At 52.6% G+C, this 19238-nt stretch overlaps 2 protein-coding genes across 2 annotated transcripts in view; one reads left to right on the forward strand and one right to left on the reverse strand.

The window, feature by feature from the left end:
- Nucleotides 1–4221: 4221 nt before the first annotated feature.
- On the reverse strand, nucleotides 4222–17127 carry CAVIN1 (caveolae associated protein 1). The gene is made up of 2 exons (XM_022558074.3): nucleotides 16657–17127; nucleotides 4222–6675 (listed from the first exon to the last, which is right to left on the reverse strand). The coding sequence occupies exons 1-2, from the start codon at nucleotides 17125–17127 to the stop codon at nucleotides 5974–5976; spliced, it is 1173 nt and encodes a 390-aa protein (XP_022413782.1). The 3' UTR covers nucleotides 4222–5973.
- A 33-nt stretch (nucleotides 17128–17160) lies between these two features.
- ATP6V0A1 (ATPase H+ transporting V0 subunit a1) overlaps nucleotides 17161–19238 on the forward strand; it is an 80143-nt gene continuing 78065 nt past the window's right edge. The window contains exons 1-2 of the mRNA XM_089901284.1: nucleotides 17161–17297; nucleotides 17993–18152. The gene's annotated coding sequence lies outside the window, so the exon portion shown is untranslated. The remainder of the gene's footprint in view (nucleotides 17298–17992; nucleotides 18153–19238) is intronic.

Raw genomic sequence — 19238 nt, forward strand, 5'->3', positions numbered from 1 at the left:
TGGCTGTATCAATTTACATTCCCACCAACGGTGCAAGAGGGTTCTCTTTTCTCCACACCCTCTCCAGCATTGTTTGTAAATTTTTTGACGATGGCCATTCTGACTGGTGTGAGGTGATACCTCATTGTAGTTTTGATTTGCATTTCTCTAATGATTAGTGATGTTGAGCATCCTTTCATGTGTTTGTTGGCAATGGGTATATCTTCTTTGGAGAAATGTCTATTTAGGTCTTCTGCCCATTTTTGGATTGGGTTTGTTTTTTTGATATTGAGCTGTATGTAAATTTTGGAGATTAATCCTTTGTCAGTTGCTTCATTTGCAAATATTGTCTCCCATTCTGAGGGTTGTATTTTTGTCTTGTTTATGTTTTCCTTTGCTGTGCAAAAGCTTTTAAGTTTCATTAGGTCCCATTTGTTTATTTTTGTTTTTATTTCCATTTCTCTAAGAGGTGGGTCAAAAAGGATCTTGCTGTGATTTATGTCATAGAGTGTTCTGCCTATGTTTTCCTCTAAGAGTTTTATAGTGTCTGGCCTTACATTTAGGTCTTTAATCCATTTTGAGTTTATTTTTGTGTACGGTGTTAGGGAGTGTTCTAATTTCATTCTCTTACATGTAGCTGTCCAATTTTCCCAGCACCACTTATTGAAGAGGCTATCTTTTCTCCATTGTATATTCTTGCCTCCTTTATCAAAAATAAGGTGACCAGGGCTTCCCTGGTGGCGCAGTGGTTGAGAGTCCGCCTGCCGATGCAGGGGACACGAGTTTGTGCCCCGGTCCGGGAAGATCCCACATGCCGCGGAGCGGCTGGGCCCGTGAGCCATGGCCGCTGAACCTGCGCATCCGGAGCCTGTGCTCCGCAACGGGAGACGCCACAGCAGTGAGAGGCCCGCGTACCGCGAAAAAAAAAAATAATAAGGTGACCATATGTACTGTTTGTTTTGTTTCATTTTGTTTCTTCTGCTGAAGCCAGTTTGAGGTGAGTTTATGACACTTGCAATAAAGTCTTATAATTCATTCAACAAATGTTTATTGACATAGAGTTCTATGGAAGCCCTGAGAAGGGAATGATCAGTTTGGCTTGGGTGGAGCTGGGGAAGAGGTTGGTTTACGCAGGGACGTGGAAAGAGGGAGGCCATTCCAGAGAGCGGTAACAACCTGAGCCAAGACCCACGGGCCTCACGGTGTGTGGTCCGTTTCCTTCTTTTCTTTTTCTTTTTTTTTGCCCGTGCCACGCGGCTTATGGGATCTTAGTTCCCCAACCAGGGATTGAACCTAGGCCCTTGGCAGTGAAAGTGTGGAGTCCTAACCACTGGAGGGCCAGGGAAGTCCCTGTGGTCCGTTTCTGACCAGCAGACTCCTAAAGAGTATATTGAACAACAAACAGTAAGGCAGGGACCAAACTCTCAAGGGATCCTGTGAGCCATGCCAAGGAGTTTAACCCTTTGGTCAAAGGAGGACATTTAAACCGTAAAGTATGTTTTCATTTTAAAAAATCTATATAAATATCTATGTCTATATTTATATCTGTATCTATCTCTATCTCCATCTCTAACTAGCAGTAATGTGGGGAATGGGTTGGAAAGAGAATCTAAAGTCATTTCAAATACTCCACGTGAGAGCAAATGAGGTCTGGACCAGTCCAAGATTGGCTGCAGCTGTCTTCTCCTGACCCCAATGGAAAGTTACCTCTTAGGGATAAGGACTTTGGAGGCACCATTTAGAGACCTGATAACTCAATCTGAGGCTGCAGAGGAACTTCCTTAGATCCCAGGTGTGACCTAACAACACTGCCTGCCATTATCAGTAAACAAAGGATGTTGCAGCCATCAAACCACCATATTACAACTGCTCCAACAGTGAGCCCTGAGGGAACTCAGGATAGAAACAAAGAACGCCCGCCATCCTGCAGTCAACTGCTGCAGCCACCCCCAATGGTGCACCCTGAGGAGACTCAGGATGAGAAAACACAGGATACTGACCCCAATAGCTGAGGTGCATATCAAAGGAATGATTTTAATGAGCCCAGATTTTGCATCTTCCCATAGGCAAAACAGCTCTAATTTCATTAACTTGAGATGCCTGGATTTCTTTAATTAACAATAATCTTTTGATGTTCCAACTACCTGGCCTTTTTGCAAAACTCCTATATATCTTGGCTCTCCCTCTCGCCTCTTCGGAACAGTCTCTCAGTGTTATCTGAGATGCTGTGTCCCAGGCTTGAAGCCCTCAGTATGTCTGCCGAATAAAACACAACTCAACTTTTAGGTTGTGCTTTTTTCTTTTTTTTTTTTTTTTGGTCAACACAGGTAACATTTGATGGGATCCTTTGAGAGAAAATACCGCTAGTTTATTGTCTGATTCTAACCCATGGAAATAGTGTTAATGATGGATGGGCAAGTTCATGACCGGTTGGTAAAAAAGATGCTTCGTGGGAGTGCGACCTTGTAACGTTCATCGGTGGGCAGCTATTTCTTTAAAGCCTCCTAACTCCCTTCAGTCGCAAGAGAAGAAAAGGAATAATTTCTGATGTGGGGAGAGCGTCTGGGGCTGCGGCCCCACGCTGTGACATAGAACTGCGTAGGGAAGTTACAGCAAAGTAACTTGGCTGGTATTGAAAGTGTGGTGGACCAGTGAAGGGGGTAGCTTGTAGAAACAAAGCGGGAGGGGCCAGGAGCCTTGTTGCTGTGGTTAATAGAAGTAAACAACGGCTTGCTATCCCAGGGCCCTTCCTCGTTTCCCTCAGGCTTATCTCTCCGCTGCTGGGGTGCTGACGTCATTCCCTACTTCTCACAGTTGCACCTCTACATCCCAGAGGAAGGAGGATCCTTAGTGGGTTTCTCCTGGCTTTCCTGGCTCCCAGGCTCTGAATTTTCGGCCTCAATTTTCATTTCTTTAATTAATTTTTATCAGAGTATAGTATAGTATAATTTCATTTCTTTTTTTAAATTAATTTTTATCAGAGTATAGCTGCTTTACGATGTTGTGTTAGTGGTCATGTTTTTTGGAGGAAAGCCGACTCTTTCTGGGGGATTTAGAACTCGAGACTGCTGTGCTTGTTGCTGGGGGCGGAGGCAGGGGAGTCCAAAGGAAACGTATGGCCCCTGAGGAAGGACTCAGCTTGTTTGAGGTAGCAGCAGGAGGCGGGGATACAGCCCCAGAAATGACATTGTTTTTATTAGGGACACCACTCCCCCAGGTGATTCTGATGCTGGCAGAACCCACATGATGAGTTGTGTCCATTGCTCTAGGAAATCCATAACTTGCGGGCAGGTAGGGCAGGCTGCTCATGGGGAAGACAGGCCGTACAGACAATGAAAGAGGTGCCCAGGGACTTCTCGGGTGGTCCAGTGGTAAAGAATCCGCCTTACAATGCAGGCGACGCAGCTTTGATCGCTGCTCAGGGAATTAAGATCCCACATATCGCAGGGCAACTAAGCCCGCACGCCACAACTACTGAGCCCACGCGCCCTGGAGCCTACACGCTACAACTAGAGAAGACAAAAAACCCGCACGCCACAACTAGAGAGAAGCCCACGCACCACAACAACGAGCCCGTGCGCCACAACAAAAAAGATCCTGCATGCCTCGACAAAGATCCTGTGTGCCGCAGCTAAGACCCAACACAGCCAAAAATAAATAAATAAATAATAAAATAAATCTTAAAAAAAAAAATGTGGTGCCCATTCCAGGGCTGTGGGGAGAATTAAATATGCTGTGTGGTTATGACTGGCATCTATACCATGCACTGGAATCCCTTCTCTATGACATTCAGGCCTCTGAGTCAGGGCCTCTGACTTTTCCTCTCCCCTAGACTGCCTCCTCTAGGTCTGATTTGGCAGCGTGAATCTGGGGGAAGCTCAGGCTGAGTAGAGTTAACTGGGTGGGTCTGGAGGACTAAAGCTCTGACAGCGAGAAGCGGATCTAGACAGTACAAGATTACAGACACAGTTAAACAGACTAGAGCCAGGCTGCCTGACTTAGCATCCCAGCTTCACAACTTACCAGCTGCGTGGCCTTAGACCAGTCACTGTGTGTGTGTGTGTTTTTCCATTTCTAAATGGGGATGATAACAATACCCCACCCCCACTCCCCACCCAGGTAAGTGAGGCCCGTTTAAACCCAAGGTCCTCTCTCTCACTCTTTCCCTCCCTGGTTCCCTCCTGTCCTCCTGGAACGCATCCTATGTGACTGCCTTCGGAGAATACAATCCAACACAGATCCTTTTAGAAAAGCAGGTTTATTGGTCGGGCTGCTCACCAGGACACAGCAACACGAGAGGCTCCCCAGAGCCCACAGGAAACTGTATCTGCCCACAACTCAGGCCCCTTCAGCCCATCAGCACCAAGGGACCTCGTCCCACAATCCCCATCCTCCCTCAGCCAATGTGTCTCCAACCATCCAGAAGAAAGAAGGGAACCAACAGGAAAAAAAAAAAGCGCAAAGCTTTGTATTGTAAAAAAGGTGTGTCCCCAGGCTCCCTCCCTGCACCCCTTAAAAACAATTCGCTGCAATTCTATAATGCAGAGCAGAGAAGATAAAGCACAGGAGGTAGGGGGCGAAAGAGGGAGCCTTCAGCCCTCCTCTTCCGGCTGTGACTTGGGGGTGAGGGGGGGGTCTGTCCTTGCTTCTGACAAGCCACCGTTACTGGGGAGGAACAGGGGGACTAAAGTGTCCTGAGGAGAACCTGATCAGAAATCAGGCTTTTGGACTGGAAGCATCACCCCTCTCAACCCAAAGAGTCAGGAGAGGAACCCACAAGGCCAAGGAAGTCTTGGCAAGTTCTGCAGCTTTATTATAACTAGCTCTAGGGAAGGATCTTAAGAAACTGCCAGGAGTGGGCCAAGTCTGGGCTGCTCTACACACAGGAATTCTATACTCTCCTCCCCTCCCCTCCAGCTCTCAGCTTGGTGGCCTGGCCTTTAGCACCTAGTTCTTTTCCCCGTCCGTCTCCCTCCTAACTACCAGCTCTCTGCAGCCTGGTGCTGCCCTCTTCTGGGACCCTAATTTTCTGGGCTTTGAGAAATGGGCTGTCCCTGGAGCACCATGCCCAGTGGAGGCATGGGGTGGGGCTTACCTCTCTCTTCTTTGGATCGCGGATTTCTCACATTGCCCTCCCTTCTTATCCTGAAAATGGTCCTGCTGTCCTCGGAGAACCCCAGTAAGATGGGATTCTTGCGTTGTGTTTCTCACGCTGCTAATGGACATTCTCTTTTCACCCATTTCCACCTTCTACTATTTCCTGTTCTCTTTCAAAGCCATAGCCATGTGCTCCTGGGTGCAGATGCGTAAACAGTAAGTGCCCCCCGCCCCCGCTCCCCAAGGGCTCTGCCTGGCTCCAGCCTTCCTTATTGGCACCTTTTGCAGATACAGCCTGTGCTAGACCCTCATCCAAGGTCACGGCTCACTCTGCCCTCTCTCCCCCGACACTGCCCCAGATGCTCCCCAAAGCTGCTTTCACATCCTTCCAGTATGGGGTCTCCCATGTGAGCAAGGGGCCTCTTCAAGATTCACTCTTCCCTTTCACGGTAATTTTGGCTTTGAAGCCGCCAGGGATCAGGATGAGAAAGAAGAGCTCAGTGAGCAGGAATGACAGCAGCTGGGTGTGAGTGTTACGGAGAAGTGCGGGGAAGGCAGCTTGCCCAAGGGGGGCCCAATCATGGAAACGACAGCAAGTTCCTCTAGAATCCCCGACTTAGATCCCCAGGACGTGCATCACCGCCCTCTGCATTTCCACCCAGCATATGCCTAAACTGGGGCTGTCCATGGGGCAGGCTGCCTCCCCCTCCCGTCTTAACAGCCGTAAGACTCGGAGGGGTGCTACTTGAGGGGAGGTGTTCTCAATTTAGAAATATCCCAGCCCGTTTGGGGCAGAGAGAGAATGCGAAAGAGAAAGTTCGGAGAGAGAAAGGAATCGGGGCGGGGGCGGGGAGAGGCGGGGCGGCGCGGCCTCCCGGGCACAGCCCCGCGCCCCGCTCAGTCGCTGTCGCTCTTGTCCACCAGCACGGCGTCCGACTCCTCGGTGATCTCCAGCAGCGTGTGCACGTCGGGGCTGCTCCCGCGCAGCAGGTCGGCCGCCTCGCCGCGCTCCGCGCCGCCCTCCTCTAAGTCGGCGCCTACCTCCACCATCTCGGTGGCCTTCAGCACCTCTACCTCGCCCTCGCGGATCTTCTTGACATGGAAGGTAAATGGCGGCACCCTGTAGACCGCTGTCTTGGAGCGCGCGTAGACCACGTGATCGGGCGTGAAGGACTTCCGCAGCTTGTCTCGCGAGGTCTTAAGCTTCTCCCGCCGTTCGGCGGGGACGAGGCGCGTGCCCAGCTTGTTCATGCGCTTCTCCAGAGTGTGCCGCGTCTTCTCCAGGTTCTCCTTGGTCTTGAGGCGGGTCCTCTCCAGGTTCTCGCGGGTGCGCACCTTGGTCTTCTCCATCTTCTCCTTGGAGAAGGCCTTCTTGAAGTCGTCCACGCGCCGCAGGCCGCTGCGCTTGATGCGCTCGGCGCGCGACTCCTCGATGACCTCCTCCACCTCCACCGCCTCGTCCGACGACAGCTCGAGCACCGCCGCGTCGTCCTCGGGCCGCTCGCCCTCGGCCAGCTCGTCGCCTTCCTTCTCGGGCAGCGCCTCTGACTCTTTCAGCGACTTGCCGATGCTCACTTTGGCCGGCAGTTTCACTTCATCCTAAAGGGAGATCAGAGCGAACAGATGAGGGGGCAGAGCCGGAGAACTGGGCTGGGACTTGGGGGGACGCCGGGCGAACCCGGGGCTGGGCGGTGGCACCCGTGATCCTGCGGAGTGCGTGGTACCCGTGAAATCGGCCTGGACTTGCTCGCCGTTGTATCCCCAGCGCCTGGCACAGAGCTGGCACTTCGTGGGCGCTCAAGAAATATGTATTGAATGAATAGTAACTATACAGACAGGGCGAGGAGGGAACCGAGCTTCGCATCGGAGTCTGGCCTATGTTTTCGCACTTCAGTTAAGTATCTCTGCGGCCCTCCAACCGTCTCCTTGAGCCCTGCGACTACCCATTTTAAACCAGTCCTTACCCTTTGCGTCCCAGGGACCACAACTTAACTTTGGAAATGGGCAGAGCGCCCTCTGGTGCACTGAGCCCCACACTGCCCAAGCCAGGCCCAAAACCAAAGGGCAGAGTCGGTTTAGGTTGAGGGGTGCGGGTAGGGGGACGACCTCACAGTCAATCTCAGGCGGCCCCCAAGTAGGGTAACTTGAAGGCAAGTTTACCATAAAGGGAGTGCGTTTCCCAGACTTCGTATCATTTCAGAAGAACCAGTATTAGGGAAGCAGAGCTGTGGCCCTATCTCCCTCCCCCGCCTCATACTGTTTGGCTCCACCAGTGGACATTCTCCACCCTCATGTAGAAATTGAGGAAAGAGGAGGAAGCTGGCTGGGAGCCAAGGACATGTTTTCTTCCCAACCTGGACGTTTCTTCTGGTTCTGACGTCCCTGCCTTGGAATGGAAGGGAGAGATTGCTTTTCCATTCTTGCTCTTTCCCCCCTAACAGGAGCTCAAGGGACCAGGAGTAGGAGGACAAGAGATCCTGGAGCTCAGAGCCAGTTCTTCCCTCTTCCCCTGGGAACACCTAGCACCAGCACTGTTTTCCATTCCGGGAAGATTTTCCAAGATCCTGACTCTGGACCAACATTTCAGAATCTCAGGATCACCTCTAACCAGAAGGTAGGGGAGATTGAGCACAGACAGGAAAAGGGGACATAACCCAGAATGTAAACAGGGTCTCCTCTTTGGCCCAGACTCTCTTTAGGGACTTCCTACAAAGGAATGATAGGCAGTACTTTTTCTAAAGGGTTTTCTAAAGATTGTTTCGCACAATTGTAAGAAAACCCCATCTGAGAAAAATGGGGCAACACGAGCTGACCCGTCCCATGAACACACACACACACGCACGCACATACACGTATACGTTTACTGCTTGGTATCTCTGTACCACCTGCTACAGAAATTCCTTCCCCAGCCCCCAACCTCTTTCCTCTTCCCTCCCATCCACATCCCCACAGAGTTTCCTGGTTTACATTGAAAACTAGGAACACCTCCTCCCAACTTCCTTCCCTCCCTGTCAATATTATTAGCAGGGACAAAGAGGGAATGCTGGCTCCACCTCTTCTCCCAAACTGGGCACCGGTTCTGCTGGGCACCAAGCCACCTCAACCTCTCGTTACTCAACTACATCTCCCAGCAGGCAAGATGACCAGGGCTCAGGGCATGCTGGGACTTGTAGTCTCCACCTGCCACAGCTGACTGGGTCCTATCATGGGCATCCTGTGGCAGTCCGTCCATCCTCTGTTTCTTATCACTCATGGAGGCATTGAAGGGGTGTTTTCCTTGCTCTGAGTGTAGGAGGGTCCCAATCTCTCAGCAGTCCCTCTGATTCCCAGTTGTACCCTTTGGGTCTCCCTTTTGCAATCACTTCTCCCTGCCTGCTACCCGAGCGCTCTCTCTTACACACCATGTTAGGACTCTCTATCATCTAAACTCCCGGCTACTTCTTCATCCATCTCCACCCAGAATTTACCGGCAGCCCTAGTATCAAAAAATGTCAGCTCTGATCTCTCCTTCACAGCCTCCTAGTCTAAAAACCCACCCACGCTCCCCGACGTTTGAAGGAGAATGCCTCCTTTCACTAAGCTCAGACTATGTGGATGAATTAAGGAAAGGATTAAGCTTGATGGGTGGGAAGTAGTCAGGAAACAGTCCCTGCTGCTGGAAAACAGATCCACATTGTCTCCCTGCCCCACACCAGCACCCCTGATTCTCCCCTCTGCTCCACTCCAACCCGTAAAGGCTGAGCTGGCTGGTTTTCCTGGCCTCTGGCTTCCTGGATAAAGGTCTTTGCCAGCTGAGTTTGAACGTGAACAAGGCTGGGGAGAGAGTTCCAGAATTCTTGTAACCAATCGTGTCTTCCTAGTGCCTGATGAAAGGTCTCAAATACAACATCAGGGAGCAATCTCAGTGAGGGGAGGTTTATTCCTGGATCTGGGGTTGTCTCCCCCCAGTCCAGAAAGGTACTTGGAAGCCATTCATTGTAGGCTTCCTCCAGAGTGATGGCTTACACCAGAGGAGCTGCCTTCTTGGTGGAAGGTCAGGGGATAGGGGAAGAAACTGTTTGACCTAAGTCCCGGATAATATCCAGTGGATTGGCACTGGAGAGGATATACCACCATGACTTTAGCTTTTTGCCTCCATTAATGGATTTTGTCTTTTCTCCCCGTTTCCAAGCCAGGTTTTCCCTATGACTCACAGCTTTGGAGTGCTGTCTTGGGCCCACCCAGTTGGCCTGTTGCTACAACAACCAGCAACACAATCCCAAAACACCTCCCCCAACCCTGGGCACAGAGGCTGGGCACCCCTGTGCCACCCCTACTTCCCTGGCAGAGCTCCTAAGCTAAAGGAGGGGCCTCAGGGTGGCAAGGAGAGAGAGCTCTGTTTGTTCTGTTTCTACATTTTTATTAAACAAAACCACCAGTCCCAACAGGCTTGGTTTCCAGAGTTACCTTTAATGACCAGGTCTGAACAAAAGCATGCACAGCTTCCCCTGCCCCCCACCAAGCACACACAGCTCCCCAACCCAGGAAAGCGCCAGTCCAGGATGAATTTTAGAGGAGCCCCAGGATGGCTTCCAGCCCCTTCCTCTCCACTCCCTAACCCCGCTATATGAACTTAAGATTCTCTGACTTGGGAAGATTTTTATATTATTATAATTTAATTGAGCACCTACTATTTGCCTGGTCCTTGGCCAGGCACTTCACATTTGTCAGGGAGAAGGGACAGGTGTCATATGGCTCTGGGTAGAGCCTCTCTTGACTTAGTTCTGTACCCAACCACTGCCTGTGAATGGCCAGAGAAGACATTGCAGAGGTCATTCAGAGACCCAGGATCTGGATCTGCTCAGAGACCATGTTAGAGGAGGGTGCAGATGGGGAGAGGTGAAAGAGAGGGCAGTCTTAAAAACTCAGGACCTCCACTTTAGGTTGCCAGGACAAGGGGGTGAAAGACACTAAAGGTAGAAGGGTCCTTCTTTTCTGCTATAGCATGATTCTCAACAGGGGGCATGTTGCCCCCAAGTGGGTGGAAATTGGTTCTTGCGGGGGAGGGCACAAATCTTAGATATTGCAATAGTTTGTGGGGCTCCAAAGAGTCCTGATATATAGTATATCTGTAGTGTTAAAATTTCATGGGAAATAGATAAGTAATGAGAACCTGTTGTATAAAATAAATAAAGTAAAATAAAATTCAAATAAAAAAAATTTCATGGGGGAGAGGACAATTAGGGGAAAAAATGTCTAAAAGGACTCCTTAGGAGAATGATATTAAACAAACAAACAAAAAGGTTGAGAAACACTGTGCCATAGGGAGGCCAGAGCCAATGAAAATGTACCCCCTTCTGGCCTCCTGAGTTGGCAGCTTTTGGGTGCCCCACCCAAGGCAGGATCTGGCAAACATAAGGGATCTCTTTGCAAAACACTTTCTAAAAAAAACTGGAAAAAAATAAGTGTCAGTGTTTTCCCGAACTGTAGAGAGCGGGTAGAGAGGGCACAGAACAGACCCCAGGCCTGGGCTTCATGAGGGCCCTCTCCGAAGAGGCTTTGAGCCAAACTGGTCTGTCCCTGAGGAGGAGGCAGAGGGGGAGGGGAGGGGAGGGGGAATCAGAAGTGTGGGCAGTTGCAGGCTATCTCATGCAGGCAGCCGTGGGTGCAGCTCAGGTGTGGTGTCTGGAGCATCTACTGTTAAGACAGAAACCAAGACTTAGGGGATGGCCCTTCCCATCACCTCCCACCCCATTGCCTGAACTCCCCATAATGAGAGAGTGTTTTCACAATACCCATCACCCAGTCACAAGGGGCAGTGGCTTGGAAGAGACCAGCCACCCTGGACTGGCCACTGCTAAGCAGTGAGCTGGGGGTGGACTGGGTGTGTGACACCCCATGCCCACGGCCCCATGTGACCCAGGAGACCCTAAGTACCCCCACCGGCTGTTGGCTCCTCTGGGGTGGGCAGAGGCCCAGGCTCTGGGTAATAGGGCAGGGTCCTAGGTGTCTGGTCAAAGGGTGGGAGCTCAGGCACTGTCTCAGGCTTCAGGTCAAAAGGCTCAGTCTCAGGCAGAAGGTCAAAAGGCACGATCTTGGATGTGGCCAGGTCTGAGGGTACATTCAGCTTCTTCTTGGGCTAAGATGAGGAAAAGGGGTTTAAGTGGCGCTTGGGATGGGTGTGGACGGAGTTGGGGGAAGGAAGCCTTGGTTGGCATGCAGAGTTGGGGCTGGTGAGTAGAGGGGAGGGGAGCACACAAGGATTAGGATGGAAAGACACCACAGTTTGAATGCTTCAACAAGAGGGCCCCAGGGCCGAAAGGGGAGGGACAAACCCAGGCTCATGAATTAATAACCACAGTTTAATCAGAACCACCTCCCTGTCTCCCTCTAGAATCTTCCCCAGTCCCATCCTTGGCCTCCTACCTTCTACCCCGACCCTGCTGTGGTCGTGGGATGATGCTGTTGGAGGTTGCAGTGATGGGGGAAAGAAGCTGCTGGGGGCGGGGAAGGAGTTTTCTAAGAGGCCACTTGTTAGACTCCAACTGGGGAGTCTCCAAGGAGTAAAAGAGAAGGAAAACAACTTCACTGTCTTGAGTCAGATGCTGCTGATCCCAGTTATTCCCCAGGGCAGGGTGGGCACCGGTACCGCCCCGGATAAGGAGAGGGAGAGGCATGGAAGAGGGACATCCTGGCTATTTCCCTTTGGCCACATCCCCACCTCCTGCCTCCCTTGCCACCCATCCCCCCACCCACTTATAGGCCATCAGACACCCAGATGCACAGAGAAATCAGGATCAAAAACAAAGCTATTGGGGAATTCCCTGGCGGTCCAGTGATTAGGGCTCTGCACTTCCATTGCAGGGGGCATGGGTTCGATCCCTGGTTGGGGAATTAAGATCCTGCATGCTGCGCGGTACGGCCAAAAAAAACCCCCCAAAACCAAGCTGTTTTTACAACCAGTGGGCCTATGTCCTGAGGCACCCAGCAGCAGCTCCCAACTCTCCCTCCTGAGTGGCTGAGCTGCCACTCTTGCTTTGGACAATCAGAAGTCAGGGTAGAGGGATATTTAGGGGCACTACCAGACTCCAGTGACAACAGTGTTGAGTAAGGCGTGCAGCCACAAATACCCAAAGAAGCAGGTGCCCACCTTCCCCGTAGGATACAGGGAGAAGGGGTGAGTGGCAGGGAGGCTGAGGAGAAAGGAGCCAATGTGGTCCTCTCTTAGCCAGGGGACACCCCTGCTGGCCAGGGAGCTCCACTCCTTATACCCAGCACCCCTCTCCTCCACTGCCATTGGTGACCACACATTGCCTCTGCTTCAGCACTATGAGGCTGAGCAGCTAATGACCACCAACCTTAGCCACTCAGCTCACACTGCGCGTGCGCGCACATGCGCACGCACACACACAGGGCAGCCCCAGTGCTAGGACTGTGCAACTATCTCCCTCAGAGAATGAAGGAGCCAGAACTAGCTTAGGGCTAGCCTCCTCCCTGATTTCTTCTGCACAGCCCGGGAACAGAAGGGGGAGGCCGGGAACAGAAAGTGTAGCAGAAGAAGGGGTACACCTGGGCTCTTGCCCCAGCTTTGACCCCCAATCACTTGAATGACAGTAGGCAAGTGACTTCCCCTCTCTGGGCCTCAGCTTCCTCCACTACAGAATAAAAGAGCTGAAGTTGATTATCTCCAAGGCATCTTCCAGCTCAAAAAGTCTACAGTGACAGAATGATGAAATATTCACCATGGTATGGTTCAAAATAATAGAACAAACCACCACTCATCTCTGCAGTTGGTTGCCTAGCAACAATATTCCCTTTCCCTATCAGTTGCGCACTCTGTGCCATCTCCTCCCTTTTTGATTTTGACCTTTACGATAGTCAGACTTTATTTGCTTTAAAAAAAAAAAAAATCAGGGCTTCCCTGGTGGCGCAGTGGTTGAGAGTCCGCCTGCCGATGCAGGGGACACAGGTTCGTGCCCCGGTCCGGGAGGATCCCACATGCTGCGGAGCGGCTGGGCCCGTGAGCCATGGCCGCTAAGCCTGCGCGTCCGGAGCCTGTGCTCCGCAACGGGAGAGGCCACAACAGTGAGAGGCCCGCGTACCGCAAAAACAAAACAAAAAAAATCAGAGGGAAGAATATGATTTCCTTTGGTCTTAGAAATACGTCTAAGAATATGCTCCCATGCTCCCTGCTTTGGATCCAGTGACCAGGAAAAACAACCCAAAGCTAGCTCTTTGGAGGAAGGGTATGGTAAACACTCTCTCCACTAGGCCACCGGGGTAGGGGGTGAGAGGGACCAGAGCCCCAAGTTGGGAAGAATTTTGGACAAAAGTGTGGGGTTCTTCTGGAACCAGATAGCCCTGATTTGCTTTGAGTCCAGGAAGGAGCTATAGGTTGGGTTAGGATTTGAGGAGGAGAAGCCAGCAGGCCCTCATTCCAGTCCTGGTATCCTCCCCTTTAATGCCCATGAGCCACCTAAGCCCTTAAATGCTTCCTGGTCCTGTCCTCAAGCACTTGGAGCAGGTCTGATGGGTCCATGGGTAGGACCCATGCCTCATCAAAACTGCCTCATCAAAACTACTTCAGAAAATGTTTAGCCTCCCTTTCTGGATTCTAGAAGAACTCTAACAATATCCAAATTAGCCGTCGTCTGGGAGAATTGGCTTCTTAATGACCACAGCTCCTCCTATTGCATGGTGCCCACAGTCGGCCTGATCTTCCCAGCGGTTCTCAGTCCACTACCCCTAGCTACTAGTAGAATTCACTTCTCTCGTTCACTAGCTGTTGCCTAATGAGGTGTCACCTGACGGGATGGGATGCCAACTGCTAGTTTTTGTTTGGGAGACAGGAAGGGAAATGCCAAAGAAGGACAGTAATGACTCAGAAGTGGGTTCAAGGTGAGGGCCCTGATACCCTGTGATGGGAAGGGCTGAATTTCGTGTGTGTCTGTGTCTGTGTAGGGAGGTGTCAGATGCAAACATAACCCGTGAAATCATTATGTCTAGCAGTTCCCTGAATCTGGGTGGGGTCACACAAGGGATTCCCTCCTTTATCCCCCAGGAAGAAGGTGTGGGAGGCCAGATGGCTTGATCCCACAGCTGAGGCCTTCCCACCCTTTCATGCTCCCTCCACCTCAACCCCCCTTGCCACATCACCACCTCCCACGTCTGCAGTGGGGAATACCGTACCACTTCCCCTGCTCCCACACTGGAAAACTCACGTCATCCCAGGAGGCCTTTTTCCAAATCTCTGCCTGGCCACCCAAACATCCTACCCCCTCAGCCTGAGTTTATCGTAAATGTTGCTGCCCCCAATCTTCCCTATTAGGTCTGCCAAGGCCCAGAGCTATTTTTACCTCATTCTCTTCCCAGGCCTGCAGATCTCAGGGAGGAGCAGCCTCCAACTTCCTCCAGAAGCTGAGTACCCCACCCCCTCGCCCCCAACCTGGAACATCTGCTCTGCAACTCAGGGAAGATTCCCTGTTGCTGGAATCTTTTCCTTACCTCTGAGCTCCTCTGTGGGTCGGGACCACTTTAGGTATTAGTTATTTCTCCTGTGGTTTGGGGGCTCAGGGTCCCCAGCTTGAGCTATTCCTTCTCCCTCAACTCTCTGTCCCCCACTGGCCTTGATGCAGTCAAAGCCACCCTGTGATTAGACCCCCTCCCCACGGCAGATACACAATATACAGACACACAATCCGTGCCAACTGCCCAGAGGCAGTAACAGAGACACGCCATTGGCCTCTGCACAGAAGTCTCTCTCCATACCTGTCCTCTCAGAATCTCCATCTTTGACGTAAGGAGGTTTACCTCCAGGCTGAGAATTTTCCCAGGTTCTGCGGTCTGGGACATTTCAAGTGAGAAGGGTCACCCATCCAAGCCCTACATGGCTCCTCTCTACCACACCAGGCTCTGGAGAAAAGACAGAGCTGGCTTGCTGCCCCACACCCCTGCCCTGTTCTCCTTGCTTTGATGTACCCCAGCACTAGGCAGTTCTCTTTAAAAGTCACACCACACACACACACACACACACACACACACACACACACACACACCATCCTACTTCCTCGGAGCAGTTAAATTAAGTAGAAACAATTCTGGGCAAATATTTTCTATCAGATAGTGCTATAAGGGGGAAGCAAACCGCTTAAAGGCCAAGTACCTCTCAGGAGGAGTCCCTGGGCGCTGGTGGGTTGGGGGAGCGCCACTTCAGCCTCTGTCCCACCACCACCTCCTCAGATAAGTGTCAGCTCACGTATGTCTACTGCCCCCAAACTTGTCCCAGTCTGCATTTCTCTTAGCTCCACCACACTGACCAAGCCAAGGACCTCACCACATCCCTGATGGTCACTCAGAACCCAGTGTACCAGGGCCTCTGGGCAGTCAGTGAAACCACAGCTTCCTGTCAGAAGTCCTCTCCCTGGGGGGATGTGGGAAATGTGGCCTTCTTTTCTTTCCATTCCCTTCGGTAGGGGCAGGAAGGGGAAGAGGGGACATAGACTAACCCTTCCACCCCCACGATCTCACCTCCTTGGGTGGGAACATCAACCAGGCCCGCGGGGAGCAGAGAGGAGGCAAGGCTGGGCACATTCCCACGCCATCAAAGATCACGGAGCGCTCGGCTCAGACCCACCCCTAATGGGATTGGAGAGGCAGAGTGGAGAGGACCAGCAATGCTGAGATTCCCAGGTTTACATGGGGTTAGGATACCAAAACTCCATTTTCATCCAGGCGGGAGGAATGGGGAGAGGTGTAAAGGAAGCAACAAGCTGTCTGGGCGGAGCCTGGGGCGCGCCCCCTCCCGCCGCCTGTCCTCCAGCTCCTCTGCCGCCCCCGCAGGCATGCGGGGTGACTCACCGCGCCCAGATCGCGGGGCCCCGGGTGTGGGGAGCTGTCCCCTCCCCTCCACCAGACCCTCTAGCACTCCTCAGGCCGCGGGCCACCCTCCCGCCGGCTGCTTCCAACAGACTGAGCGTACATGCACGCCGCGGGCTAGGGTGTCCACAAGGGCCGAAAGTGCCGCGAGGCGAGAGCAGATCGCAGCGAGGGGGCGGCGTGGGCGGCCTAGGCTGATGCGGGGTCCGCGGGGGCGTGCTGGCAGTCGCGTCCCTCGCCTGGCGCAGCCCCCGCGGTGCGTGCCTGAGCCCTGAATCACCCGCTATATCGGGCGGGCAGCGCCGGAGGCCCCAAACACGGGCCGCGCCGCCAGTGTCCGTTTACAGGGGGCCCCAACGGCCGCCAGGCACCGCGGCTCTCCCCAAAACTTCCTCCAAGTAGGAAGACTTTTGACAGAGCCATGTCGGGAGCGATCTGCGAGGGGCAGTGTCCCCGAGTCCAGCCCCCTAACTCGGTTCCGCTACGCGTTTGACACCAGAGGCAGGGGCTGCGTGAGGGAGCGCAGGATGCAGAGCGCGCCCCTCTGTGCGCTCCAGGAGCCCGCCGCCCATCCCACTCCACCCCAGGAACGCTCGCTGGAAGGAGGGCGGGTCCCCCGAGCCGGGCCAGGCTGGCGGGAGAGCCGCGCCTCGGGTAGGTCCCCCCCACCCCAAGCCCCGGGCGGGGGACGGCGGGCCTCTGGGCGGGGTCCGCCCGCCAGCTCACCTGGTAGATCATGACTTTAAAGTTGCGGCGCCGCAGCAGCTCGGCCTCGTTGACCTCCAGCTTCTTGATCTGGCCGGCCTGGCGTTCCAGGCTGCCGCGCACGGTCTTCACGTTGACGCTGACCTTGCGCACCTTCTCTAGCAACTTGCTTACGGTGTTGCTGGTGGTAGCGTGTGCCTTGCCCAGCTTGCTTAACTCCCCCTGTATGCTCTGCACGGCGCCCTCCATCTCCGCCTGCCGCTCCTCCAGCTGGGCTTGGGTCAGCTGGATCTGGTCGACGGCGCCAATGATTTTGTCCAGAAGGCTCAGTACCATCACGCCGTTCACCTGGTCGGATTTGATCAGCTCCTCAGAGCCGGCCCCCGACGGCTCCTCCGCCGCCGGAGCCCCCGTGGTGGAGGACCCCTGGTCCCCGGCGTCGGGGTACCCGGGAAGCGGCTGCTCGATGATGTGGAGCTGGGTGTCCTCCATGGCTGCCCGGAGCCGTGCGGGGCCGGCCGGGTGGAGCTGGAGCTGAAGCGGGAGACCCGGAGAAGAGGAAGAGCGGGAGGGGGCAGAGCGAGAGAGAGCGGATAGCGGAGGAAATTCGAGCCGCGTCCGTGCGCACCGGGATGGCGGCCAGAACTGTGGGGCGGGGATCGGTGAGTTGCCCGGCTCCCAGGCCAAATCCCGGAGTCTCGTCCCCCATTGGCTGGCTCGGCCCCAGAAAGGGAGGGACCGGGGCAGAAGGGGAGACCGATGCTAGGGAAGGGGGGGCGACCCAGGGGGACCCAAGAGCCGAGCGCCCCACCCTTCCCAGGATGGTTGGAATAGTTGGAGCGGGAGACTAGGGCCTCCGCTGGTAGCGGAGGCGGCGGGAGCGGGACTGGGGCGGAGGAATGTGAGCTGCGGTAGGAAAACAGGTCCTAGAGTGTTGCTCTACTTTTCCCTCTCGCTCTTTTCGCTCACCGGCTAACCCACCTCCCCCTTTTTAAGTTCTAGATTAGGTCGTCAGGTGGGACAGGATATCCTGAAGTTACGTGCAAAATATTGTAGTATTTGCCTGTGTCCAGTTTTTGAGAGGGAAAGGATCCATGGCTTCCACAATCTTTTCAAAGGGGCCTCTAGCTACCCACCCCACGAAGTTACCCACCACTGTTCTAAAAGGTTGGGGGTCGTTTGCGGAAGGGAAGGGAGAACTTAAGTTAGAGTCACAGCGGTGGTAAGCATAACCAAGCTCCTCTAGGCTCCTCTTAGAATTATTCTAACAGAGGAAGATTAAGATGGGCAATAAAGTAAAAACTAAAGCTTTTTACTCACTAAAAATCACCTTTCCCTGTGTTTCCGCCTGCCCCAGAGACCTGGCTGACACTCACCTCAGAGAGCAGGATTGGGAGTCATCCATCTCTCTGGAGCCCAGAGACTCGCGCTCAGCAATCTGAGATATCAAACGCCATCTGCTCACTTGACGGACCAGAAACGGAGGGCAAGTGACTTACCAGGAGGTTTACCAGCAGGTTAGCGTTGGCTTGGCACTCAAACCAGGTGTCAGGACTCCTCTCTTGCACTTTCCACCTTAGCAGGCTGTATCTTTCACTGGGTCAGGGAGGAGCAGACGCTCACCCGAATGTGCCACCAGCCTGTCGGCCTAAGGCTTAACTACAAACATATTTTCAACCATGATGGGTACCAAGGAGCAGGCAGTTCTGAGCAGGATCAAGAAGGGCCCTTAGCTCAGAAGTCCGGGGGAGAGAGAGTGCCAATTCTCCCCCATTTTGCTCTCTCCCACAGCACTGGAGCTGTGAGTTCCCTGAAGCAGCACCAGCCCCCTTTCCCCCAGAAAAGCTGCAAACCTTTTCCCTGGTTAGGAAACCAACCCTGGGTTTCCCCAGCTGGGTAGATGATGGTCTTGGCAAAAGGTCAGTTCTAGTCTGGCATGCATTATCATTAGGCAGAGTGAAAAACTGCTTGGTGGGGACCCTGGGCCCTATTAATCCAGTCAGAGAAGCCACCAACCCAGAAAGGTGCTGAAGAGCTCACTGCCTGGGATAGCGTGGGATCATCCGGAATAGTCCCAACAGCTATTGAACAAAATATTTCCCCTGACACTTCAATAGCTGTTTCCACAGAAACAGGTGGCTTTCGTATCTGAGATTCAAATAGAATGAACTGGTATATAAATCACATGTATTTATATACTAGAACTGACAGATTGCCAATTTATTTTAGAATTTGAGAGAAAATGTGTTTTAGCAGTTTAAGTTCCTTCCACTGAGGATTGATAAGACTTCTAGAGAGGAAGAAGAGTGACAGTAGAGAACCTTACTGGACCTTCATAAGATTCTTTTTAAAATTGATTAGATTATTTTCATAGGTGACACGTAAGATACAAATTGCAAATAACACACAAAGAAATATAGTGAAAAGAAGTTTTCTTTCTATTCCTGCCTGCAGCAAACTAATTTCTGGCCAAGGAGACAACAGTTGTTATATTTTCTTGTGGAATCTTCTATAGAAAGTCTCTGCACACCATATATATATATATATATATATATATATATATATATATATATAAGCACTTTGCTTTCTGTCAGTTACTAATA

The sequence above is a fragment of the Delphinapterus leucas genome, chromosome 19 (genome assembly GCF_059928025.1).
Source record: "Delphinapterus leucas isolate spDelLeu-1000000601 "Yukka" chromosome 19, BTC_Dleu_Yukka2, whole genome shotgun sequence".
Lineage (NCBI taxonomy): Eukaryota > Metazoa > Chordata > Mammalia > Artiodactyla > Monodontidae > Delphinapterus > Delphinapterus leucas.

Bases quoted from the DNA above. Each gene is read 5' to 3' on its own strand.
- CAVIN1 (XM_022558074.3), bottom strand. From the start codon at position 17,127: ATGGAGGACACCCAGCTCCACATCATCGAGCAGCCGCTTCCCGGGTAC. The intron at 6,676-16,656 runs GTGAGCTGGCGG...ATCTCCCTTTAG, and splicing joins TTAAAGTCATGATCTACCAG to GATGAAGTGAAACTGCCGGC.